The sequence below is a fragment of the Lithobates pipiens genome, unplaced genomic scaffold (assembly GCF_037356315.1).
Source record: "Lithobates pipiens isolate NorthernLeopardFrog02 unplaced genomic scaffold, aLitPip1_a1.2 Scaffold_10, whole genome shotgun sequence".
Taxonomy (NCBI): domain Eukaryota; kingdom Metazoa; phylum Chordata; class Amphibia; order Anura; family Ranidae; genus Lithobates; species Lithobates pipiens.
Window position 1 is genome coordinate 11659248 of NW_027507686.1, and position 21083 is coordinate 11680330.

Genomic DNA, 21083 nt, shown 5'->3' on the forward strand with positions numbered 1-21083 from the left:
AGTGTAGGTTTTTTTTGCATTTTTGCCATTGTCACCCCATATTTTGATCTCAAGGGGACAGAATAATGCCACCCCCCCAAAGACTTGATATGAATACATATGTTTAAACTGTATCCAAACCCTTATGTTGAAAAAATACAAGGGCTGTACCGAAAGTAAGCAAACGTGGGTACATTTTATTAACTTACATAGTTTGCTCGAATTTCACGTTGGAAAATTGATGTGAAATGTGAAATTGATAGAGTAACTATTCCTCTATAGTAACTCTCCTTCTTTAGTAACACATCCTCTATAGTAACTCTTCTTCTTTAACAACTCTTCTACTAAAGTAACTCTTCTTCTTTAGTAACTCTTCTTTAGTAACTCTTCCTCTATGGTAACTCTTCTTCTTTAGTAACTCTTCCTCTTTGGTAACTCTTCTTCTTTAGAAACTCATTATCTATAGTAACTCTTCTTCTTTAGTAACTCCTCCTCTATAGTAACCCTTCTTCTTTAGCAACTCATTATCTATAGTAACTCTTCTTCTTTAGTAACACTTCCTCTATAGTAACTCTTCTTTTTTAGTAACACTTCCTATATAATAACTCTTTTTCTTTAACAACTCTTCCACTAAAGTAACTCTTCTTCTTTAGTAACACATCCTCTATAGTAACCCTTCTTCTTTAACAACTCTTCCACTAAAGTAACTCTTCTTCTTGAACAACTCTTCCACTAAAGTAATTCTTCTTCTTTAGTAACTTGCCCTCTATAGTAACTCTTCTTCTTTAGTAGCTCTTCCTTTACGGTAACTCTTCTTCGTTAGTAACTCCTCCTCTATAGTAACTCTTCTTCTTTACTAACTCATCCTCTATAGTAACTCTTCTTCTTTAGTAACTCCTCCTCGATAGTAACTCTTCTTATTTAGCAACTCATTATCTATAGTCTCTTCTTCTTTAGTAACACTTCCTCTATAGTAACTCTTCTTCTTTAGTAATTTGTCCTCAATAGTTTCTGTACTTCTTTAGTAACTCTTCCTCTATAGTTTATCTTCTTCTTTAGTAACTCATCCTATTTAGCAACCCTTCTTTAGTAACTCTTCCTCTATAGTAACTCTTCTTCTTTAGTAACTCTTCCTCTATAGTAGCTCTTCTTTTATAGCAACTTGTCCTCTATTGTAACTCTTCTTTTTTAGTAACTCTTCCTCTATAGTAAGTCTTCTTTCATAACTCTTCCTCTATAGTAACTCTTCTTTCTTTAGTAACTCTTCCTCTATAGCAGGGGGTCTCCAAACTCTAGCCCTCCAGTTGTTCAGGAACTACAGTTCCTGCCATGCCTGGTCATGTCTGTGAATGTCAGAGTTTTACAATGACTTATGGGACGTGTAGTTCCGCAACAGCCGGAGGGCCGTAGTTTTGGAGATCCCTGCTCTATAGTAACTCTTCTTCTTTTTCACTGCAGGTAAATAATGGATTTCAAGCTGAAACAACACGCTGCCATTAATTTCTTGACGAAGGAAGGGTGCAGGCTGTCCGACAATGATGATGTCCCACTGCCTGGTTTGTCTCCAATGCTGCTTTCCCATTCTTTAGATTTCTTCATCCATCTGCACACATTGCTCTTGTCGATGATGTCATCTCTGTAAACATTCTGTAGTTTTGTTGTGGATGATGCCTGCACCCCTCACTCATCAAGAACTCAATGATGACACGTTGCTTCTGCTTGGAATCCATTATTTACCTGCAATGAAAAAGAAGAAGAATATAGAGGAAGAGTCGCTCTACCAACACGTGAAATTTGAATGGCCTATGTAAGTTAATAAAAGTTATGCCCACTTTTGCATTAGTTTCCTCACAGCTCTTGTTGATGTTGTTAAATACCTTGAGTTACGTCTCGTCCTTCATCCCCTTTTTGCCTCCAGGCCTGGAGTTTGTCATCGAGAGCGCTGACACATCCACCACCTCTGACAACTACCTTTGGACCAACCACCACAGGTCTGATTGGCATTGAAGCCCAGAGGGAGGATCATCAGCTGCTAAGGTCTACACAGGAGCTTGTGGCCTCGGTGGGCAGTCTGGAGGAAGGTGTTAGGACGTATCAGCACACGTAACAGTGAGACATTGTTATTTAGTCCACCGTGAGAGTGAAGGTTCTGGGTGGCAGTGCCTGTTGCTCAGTGCCGGCACAAGGTCATCCAACGCCCAAGGGCAAAGATATCAAACTGTGCCCCTGTTCGTGATGTGCAAGTTTAGGGGATCCTACACCCAACAGACACTCACTTGTTAACCCCTTTTCGCACTTCCTGGCCTTTTAAGGGATTTCAGATGCCAGGAGGTGGGGCAAGGTTTATGATCATGTGACCGCTGTAATTTGCTGTCACGGTGATCACATGAACGGAAAGGTCCGGGGAGCTTTCCGTTAGCCGCAGTAACTATACCTCGAGCCTGCAGGGCACGTGCTCTTGGCACTGCTGTGTCTGCAAATTGGTATGCAAATATGCGGTCTCTTGGTGCCAAAGCCACCTGTCGCGAGTCCGCATGTGTGCATACCGTTGGCGCCTAGGGGTTAAAAATCACTGACGCTGCCAGCCTTGCAACAGAAGGAAGGCACCTCCATCCCTACAATAAACCATTGTGCCCAGGGCAACCGTCCCTCCCGCCCATCCCTTGTCCCGCCTCTGCTGTTGCTGCCTTCAGGGAATACAGAGGCAATGTTTTCACCCAAGAGGTCCAAGAGTTCTAATTTTATAACATTTTAATGATAAACTGCCATCCTTGAGGCAAAAAAGAGATAAAGTATGGGACATAACTCAAGGTATTTATTTTATTTTGAACATAAGAATTTGGATACTAAGTTATATATAAATTTTTTCCTGTCCCCAGTCATCTCGCCCCCAACCCCATGGATGACCTCCACCATATATTTTATTTTTTGCTTTTCCAAATACCCTTGGGCCAGTCATATGGCACTCAGGGTCCTCCAACTTGTCACCTCTTCCTTCTGAGGTCCGTCCTCAGTAAATAAAGCTGAATTGCAGGAATGCAAAGCACACGATGAGTTAAGTCTAAGGAGATACGTGCGATCTCCTGTTCTGATCTCTATTACTTACATCTGACAGTTTTATTACACTCCAGGAGGATTGCTATCACTGTATTTCCAGGAGCCCCACACTGATGCTTCATATCTAAGCAACTTCAACATTAGAGTCAGTGCAGTTGCTATGCCCACCCCTCCCCTCCTCCTGCCCATTCACAGAAGCCTTTGTATTATGTGAATGCATTCACAAAATACAAAGGCTTCTCTGAATAGGCAGCAGAGGGGAGGGACAGGCATAGCTGCTCTGTGTGCCTCTCTCCCCTGTCTCACAGCCCCGAGTTTCAGTGTATGCTCCTCTGGCAGAGTCATAAACTAAATATAAATTATATAAATGTCAGGTATAAATAATAGACATAAGTTCAAGAGTTTCCATGCACCTCCTTGGACCTAACTCAAAGTCCATGATTTATAGGTAGTGGGCTGAATGAAAAAGGCTTTTCTGAATAGGCAACATAGGGGAGGGGGCGGGTATAGCTATTTCATGTGCCTCTCTCCCCTCTCTCACAGCCCTGAGTGTCAGTGTATGCTCCTCCAACAGAGACATAAACCTGTCAGATATAACTAATAGAGATAAGTTCAGGAGATGCCATGCACCCCCTTGGACCTAACTCTTAGTCTATGATTTATGGGTAGTGGGCTGAATGACAAAGGAATGACAAAGGCTTCTCTGAATGGGCAGCAGAGCGGAGGGGCGGGCATAGCTGCTCTGTGTGCCTCCCTCCACTCTCTCACTTTCCTGAGAGTCAGTGTATGCTCCTCCGACAGAGCCATAAACCTGCCAGATATAACTAATAGAGATAAGTTCAGGAGATGTTATGTATCTCTTTTGGACTTAACTCATAAGGGTTTATTTACTAAAGCTGGAGAGTGCAAAAGCAGGCTCACTTCTGCATAGAAACCAATCAGTTTCCAGATTGTATTGCCAAAGCTTAATTGAACAAGCTGAGGTTAGAAGCTAATTGGTTTCTCTGCAGAAGTGAGCCTGATTTTGCACTCTCCAGTTTTAGTAAATGAACCGCATAGTGTGCCTGCACATTTTACAAAGTGACCGAATTCCTGGAATTGAGCTTTAAGCCCTTGTACACACGGTCGGACATTCCGACGGAAAATGTCCGGTCGGACCATGCTGTCGTATAATCCGACCATGTGTGGGCTCAATCGGACTGTTTCCGTCGGAATATCCGACGGACCAAGTTTTCCAGCTTGGCTATAAAATTTTCTGACAACATGATCTGATCGGACCTTGTCCGATCATGTGTAGAGAATTCCGATCGGACAAAGTGCCACACATGCTCAGATCAAATTCCTACATCAAAGCTATTGGCTACTAGCCTGAACGTAGTCCCATTGTAACAAAATTACGTCATCACGTTCTGAACGATTGGATTTTCCAACTTTGTCCGACCGTGTGTATGCAACAGTTTCGGACAAAATCCGTCGGATTTGGTTGTCGGAATGGCCGACCGTGTGTACAAGGGCTTAGCCCTTGTACACACGGTCAGGGATTCCGACAACCAAATCCGTCGGATTTTGTCCGTCGGATTTTGTCCGACAGATCTTGTCCGAAACTGTTGCATACAAACGGGCGGACTAAGTTGTTGGAAAATCCGATCTTTCAGAACGTGATGACGTAATTTCGTTACGATGGGACTACGTTCAGGCTAGTAGCCAATAGCTTTGATGTAGGAATTTGATCTGCGCATGCGTGGCACTTTGTCCGATCGGAATTCTCTACACATGATCAGAGTATGTCCGATCGGAGCAGTTTGTATGAAAATATTTCCAGCAAGTTGGAAAATTTGGTCCGACGGATATTCCGACAGAAACAGTCCGATGCATACCACACACAGTCGGAATATCCGACAAACCGCTCCGATCGGACACATTCCGACAGAATCTCCAACCGTGTGTACAAGGGCTTAGAGTGATGAGAAGAGTGCACTTCTCTTTTTATCCCCCAGCCCTCCATGATTTATAGGTAGTAAGTTGAATGACGCTGGGTGTCATTAAACCCAGAAGACTAGCAACCCCTGTTGGCAGAAAGGGATTACTGCAGGCACATCACCAGAGAGGAGGTAAGTTTTGCATCTAGAGCTGTTTTCTTATTTACAAAAAAATTAGATAGGGCATTATTTAAAAAAAAAAAAGTTAAACCGGAGTTAAGCCTTTTACTTCCGTCAAGTGTTTGTGTGGTTACCGCAAGCTGCCTTGCCTCAATTCCCTCTGAGCTTCATCCCCAGAGTAGCAAGATGGAACCTGTCCACAAGTAGTGTCTATGGCCGCCATGCTGGTTCTCAACATTCAGAAAAAGGTGGAGAACAGCAGGTCCCATTAAACCCCCCCTCCCGCCCCCAAAGAGTTTATTGGTCCGATTTACTCAACGGTATTCCGCTATCGATCGTGCCGAACTAGTTTCCCTTTGTAACTTTTTTTTTTTTTTTTGGTTTGGCATGTAAAAAATGACAAGCATCTGCCTCCACAGCTGGTTCAGCTCTTCTGTATCTTCGTTCACTATTAAGATACCATATGCTGCTTAAAATAATGATGAAAAAGATAAAATTATCCCCAAGAATCGCAATCATCAGAATTGGCAGAAAAAAAATGATACAGGCGGGCTTAGTTTCTCTTGCCTCCCATGCTGTCATTTGAAGGGCTTCTGGCTGAACTGGTGTTAGAACGTGATCGTCTCTGTGTTACAGATATGGGGGACGACACTGGAAGATGCATGGGAGCTCAGCAGCAAGCTATGATGAGGGATAGGAGCCTTGGCACAGCTATGAAGGACTGCCCCTACTGTGGAAAAACCTTTAGGACTTCCCACCACCTAAAAGTGCATTTGAGGATTCACACAGGTAAGACCCAGACCCAGGAAATAAAGTAGTACTAATCTGACTTCAATAACACACCAAAACAAAAGACACCACTCAAAGCCCTGTATACTTCACTCGCTGGCTCTTATCGCCGATGCTAGGTGCAGAAGCCCACGTGGAGAAACTCACTTATTGTGCTGTCATCCACCAAGTGTTGCAAATTCAGGATCGCCTTCAGCCTCAAACTCTCCCGTAGACTGCCCATACTGACGCGTTTCACCCATATAAGCCATATAGGGGTGGAATGCGTCAGTAGGTATGGTCTATGGGTGGAGTGTGAGCTAAAGTTGATCCTGGATTTGTAATGCTCGGTGGACACAGTGTACACCCAAGGTAAGAACTCACCGCTCTAGGAAAACCATCCCAAGGTTACACCTCCTCCTCCTAGCAAAAGACAGGCGCAGGCTCTGCAAATAGCATAGAAAGAGCAAGAAATGGCTGGACGGCCGAACTCCATGAAGACACCTTTATTGAAATCCAAATAGTAACAAAAGATCACATCGATCCCAGAGGAAGCCTTGTCTTGTCCTGTTCCCAATGGATCAATGTGACCGTTTGTGACTACTTGGAATTTATCTGACTTCAATAAAGGTGTCTTAATGGAGTGCGGCCATCCAGCCATTTCTTGCTCTTTCCAAACCGTGTACACCCCTCCTTCTCTATATTAGTATTAGTCTTTTTCCCCATACACACGGTCAGAATTTCCGACTGAAAAAGTCAGAACGGGTTATGTTGTCGGAAAATCGGATCGTGTGTGGGCTCTATCAGACTTTTTCCGTCGGAATTTCCAACTGAAAAAGTTTGAGAGCTGGATCTAAAATTTTCCAACAACAAAATCAGATCGGACTTTTTCCGATCATGTGTAGAGAATTCCGACACACAAAGTGGCACGCAAAAATTTGGAAATGAAAGCTATTGGCCACTGGCCTCTACGTAGTCCCGTTGTACGTTTTGTACGTCACCTCGTTCCGAACGATCGGATTTTCCGACAACGTTGTCCAACCGTGTGTATGCAACACCAGTTTTCGGCCAAAATCCGTTGGAAAAAATCTGACAGATTTTGTGGTCGGAATGTCCGACCGTGTGTATGGGGCATAAGTCTGCTTTTGCAGCCCAAATGTTGTTAGAAATCACGGAACAGCTTCAGCTCAAACTCCACCCATAGACTACTCCTCACTGATGCGTTTCACCCCTATAGGTCAGTGATGGCAAACCTTGGCACACCAGATGTTTTGGAACTACATTTTCCACGATGCTCAACTACACTGCAGTGTAGTTCCAAAACATCTGGGGTGCCAAGATGTGCCAAAAAATGCTATAGGTCTTAATTGTAGAGGTCACTCTACGATTTGTAGGGGGGCTCTATGGTTAAGCCTTATAGGGGGCTGAAATGCTCAGGAGGGGGCATGATCTGTAGAAGGAGTTTCCGCTGAAGCTGACCCTGAATTTGTAATGCTCGGCTGACACAAACAGTGTGTGGCCTCCTTCTCTATATTAGAATTTTTTCAACCCAACTGAACCATTTTAAATTAGCTAAATACATACCAGACTAAACATAGGGTATGGAAAAGCCTTTCAGTTGGGTTTCTTAAAAAAAAAAAAAAAAAGTAGCCACAGCTGAATAGAAAAGCCTGTCCCCTGCCAGCGTGTTGCAGGAAAGGACTCTTGCTTTGGGTGTGAAGAGTGGTCTCTCTGCAGAGGTCCAGCATACTGAGGCACATAGAGCGCTCTGCAGTCTGCATAGGTTATGATCCCTGCTGGTTGGAGAGCTCTTGCTGTGACTCCTGTCGGGCCTCTTCAGAGAAGCCTCTTCTAACAATCAGGGGCAGGCTTTTCCACTCAGGCTGTGGCTACTTTATAAAAAGAAAACAAGCACTAAGACTTTGTACACACTTTGTATTTAGCCAATTTAAACTGAAAGTCTCATTAGACTTTAAGCATTAAAAGGGTCAGTCCACTTAAAACTGATTATCCCGATTTGGTAGAATGTTGAAGAGTTAAAGCTAAATTCCAGGCCCGTAGACACATGCATGCAGCTCTGTTTTTTATTAATAGATGGTTAAATGTATATTTTTTCAATGCTAATAGTGTAGGTATCTGAATTTGACCTGGAGGGAAAGATTTTCCCATTGGAGGGATTTTCCTTCACTTCCTGTCTTGACACACAAACAGGAAGTGAAAGATCTTCTCTTAAGGGCTTATTCTCACATAAATTTTAGGGGGGGGGGGGGGGGGGCAGAAAAAATCCCATGGGTGAGCCATGCTTTTACTGCAAGAATTATACCCCCTGTTACTTTCGAAGGGTGTAGCCCCCCCCCCCCCACCCAATGCACCCCATTTACGTGAATGGTGATACAACACCTCCTCACTGCCTGTCAGATGGTCTTTGAGGAGCGATCTAAACATGGCATGTCAACTTGCCAAGCACCAGGCAAAACAGAAATATAATTTTAACCCTTTGATGATGTGCAGCGGCAGAAGGCTTGGCCCTTAACACCCACATGCTGCAGATATGTGTCACTGGGCAGCCGATGTCTATGTTCTAAGAGCCGTAAGAGAGCTGTCAAAGGCAACTCTCGGTCCAGGCTGAGGATCAGTAGCTGGTGGGACCAGTTTCCGATCAAGTGACCACTGTGACGGTGGTCACATGATCGCTATTCCCTCCCCCAGACTTTACAAACTGTTTAAAGGGACACCAGGGTGAGCAGGAAGGGGTTACGTAAAGTCATATTATGTTTGCTGAAATCTGAAATTTACTATTGCCAAGTACACCCATACGTAGTGCAGGTTCACGCCAGTTCACCAAACACTGGATCTGAACCAACCCAAAACATCAATTGCTCTGTTCATAAGCAGGGGGCTTGGAGATGGGGCTGGGGGTTGGTCTGGGGACTCACAGCTTATATAGATTAGGACTCCTATTAGGGTGCACACTACTATATTTGTAGGCAGTTCACAACTACAGAGGGCTCCTGTTGCTCACTTGGCCTGGTCCAACATACAGCTATTGTAAACCAAAAAAAAAAAAGAATTGGGCACATCATCAATATTTAATCTGTAGTTTTTCAAATGCATATTTAATTTATTTAAATTGGTAATAAAGTCCTTAAAGAGCAAAAAAAAAAAAGCCCCCCCGCAAGTTAATGTTATAATGCGCGCATATGCATTGCATATTCTCACATTATGCCATACTTACATTAAAACGAAGCCCTCCAGCAGCGCATTGTCACCACTGAGAAGGCTTCCGTCTTTACCTGGTCTTACTCCTTGGTGTGCGGCCTCCGGCTGTATAAATGGCGGAGCCATGATGACATCACAGGAGTCAAGGCCACAGCACGGAGCTCTGAAGGGATGGCATGGGTATACCGTCCCTTCAGATCGCATGCGCCAGTGACATCACCGAGTGCATCCTATGTGAATATCTCCAAAACAGCGCAAGTTTAGGCAATATTAAATATACCGACAGGTACGTTTTATTATAGGCTTACCTATAGGTACAAGTTAAAAAGTGGACTTTACTACCACTTTACAACACCAGGCAAAGTTTAGAATAAAAGTTTGTAGAGAGCACAGCCTACCTGCCCAGTGCTTAGTTTTTTTTTTTTTTTTTCTTAATGGCTTTGCTGTAGGACACCATTTACTTGGCTCAGCAATCTGAAGACCTAGAAACACCATTTGTAATGCAGGAGAAGAATTCTTGGCCAGGGTTTTTTCAACCAGGGTTCCGCGGAACCCTAGGTTTTCCTGCAGAGGTTGCTAGGGGTTCCTTGAGTTCCCACTGACACCCTTGATCTTTTTAGCTATCCGTAAGCGGGTAATTCTTCCCAATGTCCACAAATGTAAGGAGCATTCTTCCCACTGACTATCACACTAATGTAGGGGTTCTCAACCAGGGTTCCTCCAGAGGTTTCTAGGGGTTCCTTGAGTTCACACTGACACCCTTGATCTTTTGAGCTATCTGTAAGGAGGTAATTCTTCCCAATGTCCACAAATGTAAGGAGCATTCTTCCCACTGACCATCACACTAATGCAAGGTTTCTCAACCAGGGTTCCTCCAGAGGTTGCTAGGGGTTCCTTGAGCAATGACCAATTTCTGCCTCTCAGATAAGTTCCCACTGACACCATTGATCTTTTTAGCTATCTGTAAGGAGGTAATTCTTCCCAATGACCACAAGTGTAAGGAGCATTCTTCCCACTGACCATCACATTAATGTATCATGAGTTCTAGATATAGTAACACTTAGTAGGGGTTCCCTGAGAAGTTTTTTCAAGGGTTCCTCTGTGTTGAAAAGGTTGAGAAAGTGTGTTCTAGACACAGCCACTGCTAGCACCATACAGTTTTGAAGGTTGGAGGTAATGAAAAAAGTCAAACCTAAGAAGGTTCTCACCAAGGGCCTCCCGACCAACTGCAACAGTTACCATGTCTGATGAATAGGATGAGCTATGTTTATTTGCATTTTTGTATCTTTGCTGTTTAAATGCTGAAAGCAGTCTGTTGTGTACAGAAATAACTGAGTCAACCCACCTTCCTGCTAGCAGGAGGTAGAAACACCTGTAATTTATTTGCCCAAAAATGTCAACCGAAGCAGGTGACATGTCATGCTTATAACTCAGTTGTCATAAGACTTTATCCCATTTCCCATTGGGTGCCAAAAACCATCCCTCAATCAAATATCTCTAGGAAATGCTGGTAAATACATGTTTAAATGTATTTAATGTAATATTTAGAAGTTTTTCATTTACCTACCAGGGCAGCATCAAGAGATATTCTCTTTTTTTGTCCTATAGACATTGCCAATTTGTCGTACATTGCCATTTTTAACACGTTACAAGAAAGGCAACCTCAGTAATTGGTAAACTGCACAACAGCCACTTTCATATTAATGAACTATATTTATATTATTATGAATATTTATCATAAATATTAATATTTATTTAATATCAATATGATATGTGATCACCATACATTTATTAGAATGCATTCTTTAGATCTAGGTAGGCCATTTTTCCCAGAACAGCAGTGGGGAATGACTCTAATGCCCTGTACACACGGTTGGCTTTTCCGACGGAGAATGTTCGATGGGAGCTTTTTGCCGGAAATTCCGACCATGTGTAGGCTCCATCGGACATTTTCCATCAGGATTTCCAACACACAAAATCTGTATCTCAAATTACGATCGTGTGTACACAATTCCGACACACAAAGTTCTACGCATGCTCGGAATCAAGCAGAAGAGCCGCACCGGCTTTTGAAATTCATTTTTCTTGGCTCGTCATACGTGTTGTACATCACGCGTTCTTGACATTTGCAATTTCCGGCCAACTTTGTGTGACCGTGTGTATGCAAGACAAGTTTGATCCAACATCCGTCGGAAAAAATCCATGGATTTTGTTTTCAGAATGGCCGATCAATGTCCAATCGTGTTTATGGGGCATTAGAGTTGTATATATATATTGTCCTGTAAAGCTTAAAGCGGTATTAACTCCTTGGCGCTGACTGTACGCAAATATGTGGCCTCCTTAGCGCATATTTGCGCAAATTTGTTGCCTATACACCTGTGCCGAGCGCGCGTGTGCTGCGTGCTCTGGGCACAGTTGCCGTCACCTAACTGAACGTTTTTGGACCACGTAACCGCCATGACAGCCAATCACGGCAGTCACGTGATCTTAAGCCGCGCTCCACTTCCTGGCGTCATAAACCTCTTAAAGGGCCGGGAGGCGCCGGCGCTAAGAGGTTAAACCCAAAACCAAAAATGTATTATATTGCAGCTTACCAATTATTACATGTGGTGGCTGCATGTGGTGGCCCTGCCCCTTCACTGCATCCTTACTGGCTGTGACTGACAGCAACAGGAGCCAATGGCTCCCACTGCTTTCTCTGAACCAATGAGGAAGGGGAGAGCCGAGAGAGCCTCTGCTCTTGCTGGATCGAGACCAAGCTCAGGTAAGTTTTTGGGATGCTGGAGACACAGAAGGTTTTTTTTCCTTCATGCATTCAGCCTTTAGAACCACTTTAAATTTAGGGAAATCCATCTCCATGGCCATTCGTTGCCAAGCTCAGGTGTACCGTATATCTGTACTTGATTGATGTCCAATGAGTGACAGCTCTTAAAATCTTTCATTTACTGGGGCCGCAATGATACATTGTAACTGAAGCACAAAAGAAGAAGAGGGCGGCATAATAGCAGTTACAGGACTCAGCCATTGACAGTTGATTGACACTGAATTCCACCAATAGAATGTGTGAAGGAAGGAAAAGCTTTTTGCATAGCTTACATGTTGACGGTAATCTGCCCAAGCAAAGCTTTGGGGAATTCAGTGACAGTTTCTACTCAGCACCAAATCAGCCAGTACTTTGAGACGGAAGGTCATTTTTTTTTGGGCATCTCTATAAGCCAAAATGCAGTAAAACTGAACTGATGCTTAACAGACATTTCTTTAATGATATTGTTTAACTTTGAACATAATACATATAAAAGTAGAATAATATTTCTACAGGGCGGTGAAAAGCCCACAGTGCTCATGCCCCTGGAGTGCCTGAATAGTTCATGATAGAGGTATAATAGTAGGAATAAATCATGATAGAGGTTTTTTTTAGTGTGGCACCATGGTCACAGCACCTCTGCACGCTTTTTTTTCATGCCTGTCTCCTGGCCTGAGCCTTTTGGCTGACACTAGAGGAACTTTTATATTGTTGGAAGGCCAGCCATTGCCATTGCACCCTAGAACTTATTTAGTTTTGTACTGTTTTGCATAGCACGTATGCACTTTACCCACCTCTGATTAGTAGGGTGTAGGTCATCGGGCTTAGCAAAAGGCCTCATGGTCAGGCTCTCCCTCTTCCATAGGGTCTCTTGTCGAAAAAAGCCCCACCTACTACTTGGGTGGACCTTTTTTCGGCAGGTCTCCTTAAGAAGGGTGTCTGCCTGGTTTTGGCCGAGTGTGCCAGAAGTACCCTAGTCCCTGTTAGAAGCCCTGTGCCCTGGAGGATCAGGGTTAGGTTGTTGGCTGACGTTATTATCCAAAAGGGTCACAGCACCCTTGCATGCTTATTTCCACCCCTGCCCCCTGGACTGAGCCTTTTGGCTGGGACCAGAGGAATTTTTATAACATTCGGAAGGTCAGCCACTCTCTTGCACATTGACTATCCCAAACACTTCTTTATTTTGCACTTTTTTGTACAGTACATATGCACTTTGCTCTCTCCTGATTAACAGGGTGTAGGCCCTCAGACTTGCCCTGAAAGTAGCCTTATTGTCAGGTTCTCCCCTTCCTATGGCGTCTCCATTTAGGAAGCCCCAACTAGTACTTGGATAGACCTTGCATTGGAAGGTTGCTTGAAGAATGGGTTCAGCCTCGCTTCAGCTGGGTGAACCATGAGTACCCCAGTCCCTGTCAGGAGTCCTGCCCCCCCCCCCCCCCCCCATGGGGATCAGGGCCAGGATCCTTTCTCTTTGGAGGAGGACCATGTGTACACCCTGTGCACTTTTTTGTGTGCTCTGTTTTGTTTTTTTGCACCTGGTGTTAGTTTTGAATGTACTCTGTGCTCTGCGGAGCTTCTCACTTCTTTGAATGTGGTATTAAGGCAGATCTGCACCTGCCTCTCTGCCCTATTTTCTTTTTCACCCCCTCCTTACCTTAAGGTGGTATATGCCCATTTTAGATATTCACCCACCAAGTGGATACAGCGATGTCACCCTGAGATCCTCTAATGCCCAGCAACAGCTCTGTCCCATACTTCCATGTTCTTTCTGATGTCATCGAGAACCCCGCCGGCTCTTCCTGGTTCAGCAGACGGGCCCCCCGATAACGGGGGCGTTAGGCCCACCATCTCCTCCTTTTCTGATTAGAAGGCTATGCCTCCTGGGATATGTGACGTGCATATTCTGGGAGGCACAGGGGGTATAATGCAAGCCATTCACCTAAGACGACTGATGTGCATGGGGACATTTTTGCCTAAAATAAGGTAAAAAAAAAAAACAGTGCGATACCTACAGAGGATGGGAGAAGGGGTGGAGTGGAGGGAAGTAGTGCAAGAGGGTGAAGGTCCACTTTAAGTTTTGACGTTACACACAATATTATTTTATTTACTTCTTCTAATAGCTGCTTTATTTTCTCCCACAGCAATTGCACCCATAGTTTATAGCCGTGACAAATTTCCCACGGCACAATAGCTTGGCCAACAGTTTGTATGACATTGTAGGTGTAACTTTACATTGTTGATTAATGACGGATAGATTCTGATGATATGATCTTGTTGTGTGAATGAGGTTATTTGCACATCAATGACGGCGACTGCATTTTCTTTCCGCGGGTTTTACTCCTTTCGTCTCTGAATAGCTTTAAAGACATCTGACCACCTGGAGACACTTGAAATTTGCAGAACTCTTGGAGACAAAGAGGGAGGAAAATTATTATATTCAAGCCTCAGCTAGGCAAATAAAAGCTGGCCTCTTCAGACGCTCCGTTTCTTTCCAAGCTTCTTCTAGCTCTCCTCGTTGTTTATAAGACCATGAGATCAAGAACAGTGTTGAACAGTCAAACCTTTTTGGGTTATAAACATGTCATAAACAATTTGTATTGCCGTGAACGCTTAGGTGGCCAATTGCTGCCTGATATTTCTAAGCAGTTGACAAATTCGGTTAGTGTTTGTTACAACTGGTCCCTTTTTTGGAGTTAATTAGAGAGCAGTGATAGGTACTTCAAAAATCAGAAGCGTTTGCTATTGACCCAGAGATCTTAAGACGTGTTGGGAGATCTTTGAGACTGATGGATGATTGCCTTCTTCTCTCAATGATATATGGAGAATCCTTTTCGTTGTCTATGTAGCCTCAATCATATGTTGGACAAGACTGGAAAATAAGATCATGGCTACTCCAAAGATATACAAAAAATAAATAAAAAATAGAGGTATCTCTTGGTGAGGGACCTGCCCATGAATCCCAACCTCCTTGTACACATTTAAAGCATGGTATGTACTGACCCAAGATACAAGCTCATTAGAAGGCAAAAGGAGGTTGTAAAGTAGCTGATGTAGTCAATGAATGATCAGATTTTCCAAAGCTGAAATAGTTTTGCACCACTTTGGGTCTCTGGATAAACCTATTTCAGATCCTTTGCCTATCTGGTGCTATTAGGACCTTCCAAGTATATGGTAGCTATTAGCATTTAACTGGTTTTTGAAAGTGCATACTCTGGGATCTGTCATGCTTACCTTTGAATTAATTCCTAATGAGTCATTGACTAGAGAAATGGGAACTCTAGACAAGCAAGAATAATTATGACAATTTTAGAACTTGCACCTTCAGAAACCAAGTCAACCACTACTGGTCTTTTATTATGCCATTATAAAGCTTCCTTTAAAGCTGAACTCTGGAAAAATGTATTGACTCTGGCAGTGCGGCTCCAAGCGCACAATAAAAATCAAATGTTTGTTTTTGACTAAGGGAACATAAACCATAAAAATCAGTTCTACGTGCCTTATTCCTTGCTCCTGCAGGTTTCCCTTTGGCTACGTGACCAGTCCCCTGAAACAGAATTTTTTGGTGCTCTGTTGGTCACACTTACAATGATGTCATCACATAAAATGCAGGACCAGGAATTGAAACAAACCATAAACTGCTCTACTGACATTGTCCTCTGCCCTACTGACACCGTCCACTGCTCTACTGACACCGTCCTCTGCCCTACTGACACCGTCCACTGCTCTACTGACATTGTCCTCTGCCCTACTGACCCCGTCCACTGCTCTACTCACATCGTCCTTTGCCCTACTGACACCGTCCACTGCTCTACTGACATTGTCCTCTGCCCTACTGACACCGTCCTCTGCCCTACTGACACCGTCCTCTGCCCTACTGACACCATCCACTGCCCTACTGACACCGTCCTCTGCCCTACTGACACCGTCCACTGCTCTACTGACATTGTCCTCTGCCCTACTGACACCGTCCACTGCTCTACTGACATTGTCCTCTGCCCTACTGACATTGTCCTCTGCCCTACTGACATCGTCCTCTGCTCTACTGACACCGTCCTCTGCTCTACTGACATCGTCCTCTGCTCTACTGACACCGTCCTCTGCTCTACTGACATCGTCCTCTGCTCTACTGACATTGTCCTCTGCCCTACTGACACCGTCCACTGCTCTACTGACATTGTCCACTGCTCTACTGACATCATCCTCTGCCCTACTGACACCGTCCACTGCCCTACTGACAACGTCCTCTGTCCTACTGACACCGTCCACTGCTCTACTGACTGATACCATTCACTGCCCCACTGAAACTGTCCACATACTGTCCACTGCCCTACTGACATTGTCCACTGATCTACTAAATGACATTGTCCACTTTTAAGGTAGGCTAAGTATAAATGTTTACTAGACATGTGCAGAATGGAGAAATATGGTTTGTTTCGTAAAGATTTTCTATGTTACTAAATTTTTTTCCTTGATTACTTTCAGAATTAGTTTCATTTCGTTTTGTTTAATTTCATTTTGTTTATTCATTTTCTAACGAATTCCAGATTTTTGGAATGATTTGAATTTGGATCGGTGAAAAAATGATTGACCGATTCAAATTCGGTGTGAAGAATAGCTGGTTGTTAAGGAGCTGGCTAGGAACCCACCCGCCGCATCCTTAACAACAGATGACTCATCAGCTGTCAGCGGGCTTCCACACTGAGAGCTGAAATGTAAAAAAAAGAGCCCCTCCTGCCCCAAAGCGCCACCCCCCATGTGACCTGGTATGGTTCAGGGGTCGGGGGGAAAATAGGCGCTCGTTCCCCCCCCCCCTCGCCCACACTTACCTGGCCTGCCAGGCTCCATGCTCAGATAAGGGTCTGGTATGGATTTTGGGCGGGACCCCACACCGTTCTTTTAAAAACTTTTGGCGTGGGGCTCCCCTTAAAATTCATATAAGACCCAAAAGGGCCTGGTATGGATGTGGGGACACTGTGTTTTTTTTTTTTTCTGAACTTTTCATTGCCGACATTCTTTTGTTTACATTTCAGCTGCCAGTGGGGAAGCCCGCTGACAGCTGATGAATTATCAGTTGTTAAGGACGTGGCGGCCGGCTTCCCGGCCTGCTCCTTAGCAACCAGCTATTCTTCACACGAAATTTGAAACGGTCGATCATATTTCAAAGGATCCGAATTCAAATCGTTCTGAAAATGTGGAAATCGTTAGAAAACGAAAATACGAAACAAGATGAAACAAATTTCTGTAAAATTTGTTACTATTTCATTTGGAGAGTTGGATACATCTGAATCTCCGAATAACCAAAAGTGAGTCAGAACTTACATCCGGACCAAAACGAATGGCACATGTCTAATTTTTACAATAACGTTCATATTATATTTTTGTGAAATTGTCCTTACTATTTAGTTAGTCCTTGCTAGTTAATTTCTTTAGAGGAAAAAAAAATGGGGGGGGGGGGGACAATGCCAAACCCCAGTAATCTTTGATCTTTCTCATGTTGTTCAGGTAGATCTCCACCTCTTAACTGCTTTACACTATGTTGCTGGGTAAAAGTGCTTGCTGCCTTACCCAGCTTAGGTGAATCACTAAACTAAAGACATGGATGAGTGAGTTTGGGGTGGAGGAACTTGCCTAACCTCTACCCAAAAAAAAAACACCTTTGGGATGAATTAGAGCGGGGACTGCGAGCCAAGCCTTCTCCTCCAACATCAGCTCCTAATCTCACAAATGCACTTCTGGAAGAATGGTCAAACATTCCCATATACACACACTAAGCCCTTGTACACACGGTCGGAGATTCCGACGGAATGTTTCCTATCAGACCGTTTTGTCGGATATTCCGACTGTGTGTGGTCTGCATCGGACTGTTTCCGTCGGAATATCGGACGGACCAATTTTTCCAACTTGCTGGTAAAATTTTCCGACAAAATGCTCTGATCGGACATACTCCGTTCATGTGTAGCCTACTCCGACGGACAAAGTGCCACGCATGCTCAGATCAAATTCCTAGACCAAAGCTATTGGCTACTAGCCTGAACATAGTCCCGTCTTAAGGAAATAACGGCATCACGTTATGTACAATCGGATTTTCCGACAACTTAGTCCGACCGTGTGTATGCAACATCACTTCCGGACCTCTTCCGGAATTAATCTGTCGGAATTACTCAGGCGGATTTGGTTGTCGGAATCTCCGACCGTGTGTACAAGGGCTTAAACCTTGTGGACGACCTTCCCAGAAGGGTTGAAGCTGTTATAGCTGCAAAGGGCGGGCCAACTCAATGTTGAACCCTACGGACTAAGACTGGGATGCCATTAACGTTCATGTGCGTGTAATGGCAAGCGTCCCAATACTTTGGTAATATAGTGTGTGTGTATATATATATATTGTGAGGGGTTAGCTCGGCAGCGGGTGTGTGTGACCCCCTGGATGGGTTCACAACACAAAATCAGGCACAGCAGACAGCGTTGTAGGTGCAAAAAACAAAAGATGCGGTTTATTTATGCTACATGCAGTGAAACATAAAACAGCCAAACAAAAATAAAACATGAAAATAAATCCTGGTCAGCTTGACCTCTAATTACACACTTAGATTCCCTGTCTAACAACTGAGTGCAGCCTTGTGCTGCACCAGTCCCTGTCTCTGTTGTAGAGGTTTGCCACACAGGCGTTAACTCACCGCACAGAACAGGTGTCACACTCCCCAGTCTATACAACACAAAACTGGTTCCAGGATGGAGCATCTCCCTAAGCATGCTGGGGTTTTTTGTAGAGGTCTTAATGAGCCCACTTACTTCAGCTGGGCTCATTAACTCTTCCCCTCTAGTTGTACAAGTCTGCATAAAGCCTGAATCTAGGGCACACATATTTCCCATCCTGGATACAACCAGGTGACTTTACCTGCCTGCTACCACAATATATATATATATATATATATATATATATATATATATATATGTATATATCCCAATACTTTTGACAATATAGTGTATGACATTTTTGGTTTTGGGCTCAATATCACTTTAAGTTTCCTTTGTTATCAAGGAAAAGGACAAATCCTTTGTACTGTCTCTGTTGCAGACACTTTGGTCAGGTTGTAAGTTCAGCTAGCTTTACTTTTCACCCAGATTTTTATTTATTTTTTTAATACTTTTTAATTCGTTTTTATTTTTTATTTTTTTTACCATTTAATCTTTTTTTTATTAATTTTTTCCCGGCCCCGGAACATCGCAGTGCACGCGATTTCTGGCTTAATGACATCCCTGAAAACTTTTTTGTTGGGAATAATTGATTAAATTTAAAAATTCTTTAAAAGTTTAAGAGGTAATGTTACAGTATAAATTTCCTAGCAAAACACTAAGTAGGGAAATATCCATTAGCGAAATTAACTACAGTTTCTAGGTAGCTAACAATGTTCAGTATACAGTAGGGCATGGCTAATGAACACTGCAGTCGGTGATATTTCATTATACAAATTAATGCTCACATTTTAATGGGAAAGTCACATAATGAATCTAGGCTTTGGTGACAGCAATTAGAGGCACAGATTGTCCCCTTCTGGACAAGCCAGTGTTTAGCAATAAGCAGCTGCTGGAAAAAAACGCCAAGTTTACGACGTATATATGTGCTTTGGGGGCGAATTAGTATACAATTTTTATTAATGGAGCAAAACTTCAGTGCAAACCGGTCAGATATCTGTCTCATTTTGACTTTCTTAAAGGCGATATATATATATATATATATTTTTATATTTTTTAAAATGTCTCTCCAAAGATTTCTGTGGATTTGTAGGACATCATTTGATAGCTTTTGTCACAATGGTGTCTTTAAAATCTTTGTTTCTATAGCTTAATGTGCTTGCCATTCACTGGGAAACAATGATACAATATAACAGAAACCTAAGAGATGAAAAAATGTGTGATTTAGAGATCAGCCAATAATTTTAAGGAAGAAGGAAAAGCTTCCTGTGGTGGCCCTTGGATATGGAAGCTCTAGAGCAGGGGGTCTCAAACTGGTGGCCTTCCAGCTGTTGCACAACTATAAGCCCTTGTACACACGGTCAGACATTCCGACAACCAAATCCATCGGATTTTGTCCGAAACTGTTGCATACACACGGCCGGACAAAGTTGTCAGAAAATCAGATCGTACTTAATGTGATGACGTTATTTTGTTACGATGGGACTACGTTCAGGCTAATAGCCAATAGCTTTGGTCTAGGAATTTGATCTGAGCATGCGTGGCACTTTGTCCGATCGGAATTCTAGAGGCGATTCAGTTCGCATTGTGCGCTATATAAGTATTTCATTCATTCATTCATTCAATTCTCTACACATGATCGGACAAAGTCCGATCGGATCATGTTGTTGGAAAATTTAAGCCCTTGTACACACGGTCGGACATTCCGTTGGACAATATCTGATCGGACCGTGTTGTCGGATAATCCGACTGTGTGTGGGCTCCATCGGACTGTTTCCGTCGGAGTATCCGACGGACCAAGTTTTCCAGCTGGGCTATAAAATTTTCCGACAACATGATCCAATCGGACTTTGTCCGATCATGTGTAGAGAATTCCGATCGAACAAAGTGCCACGCATGCTCAGATCAAATTCCTAGACCAAAGCTATTGGCTACTAGCCTGAATGTAGTCCCGTCGTAATGAAATAACGTCATCACGTTAAGTACGATCGGATTTTCTGATAACTTTGTCCGACTGTGTGTATGTAACAGTTTCAGACAAAATCCGTCTGACAAAATTTGGTTGTCGGAATGTCCGACCGTGTGTACAAGGGCTTATAGCCCAGCTGGAAAACTTGGTCCGTCGGATACTCCGACGGAAACAGTCCGATGGAGCCCACACACTGTCGGATTATCTGACAACACGGTCCTAACGGACATTGTCCATCGGAATTCCCGACCGTGTGTACAAGGGCTAAATCCCATCATGCTTCTGCCTGTGGGAGTCAGGCTTGTAACTGTCAGCCTTGCAATGCCTTTATGGGACTTGTAGTTTCGCAACAGCTGGAGGGCCGCCAGTTTGAGACCCCTTGCTCTAGGGTTCATCTAGGGTTCCTCAAAACTTTATAGGTCAGCCTTTCCCAACCCTTTTACGTGAAAGGAACCCTTATAATAATTTTTAGGTTTCATGGAACCCCTGCTAGGAT

At 43.5% G+C, this 21083-nt stretch overlaps 1 protein-coding gene across 4 annotated transcripts in view; it reads left to right on the plus strand.

The window, feature by feature from the left end:
• Positions 1-21083, plus strand: part of ZNF536 (zinc finger protein 536) — a 602875-nt gene that overhangs the window by 536518 nt on the left and 45274 nt on the right. For 3 of the 4 annotated variants that reach the window (XM_077451544.1, XM_077451553.1, XM_077451560.1), the window contains one exon: positions 5772-5924. The exons of the other annotated variant lie outside the window; for it this stretch is intronic. In XM_077451544.1, the coding sequence (XP_077307670.1) occupies positions 5772-5924 (153 nt within the window). The remainder of the gene's footprint in view (positions 1-5771; positions 5925-21083) is intronic. 4 annotated transcript variants of the gene reach the window in all.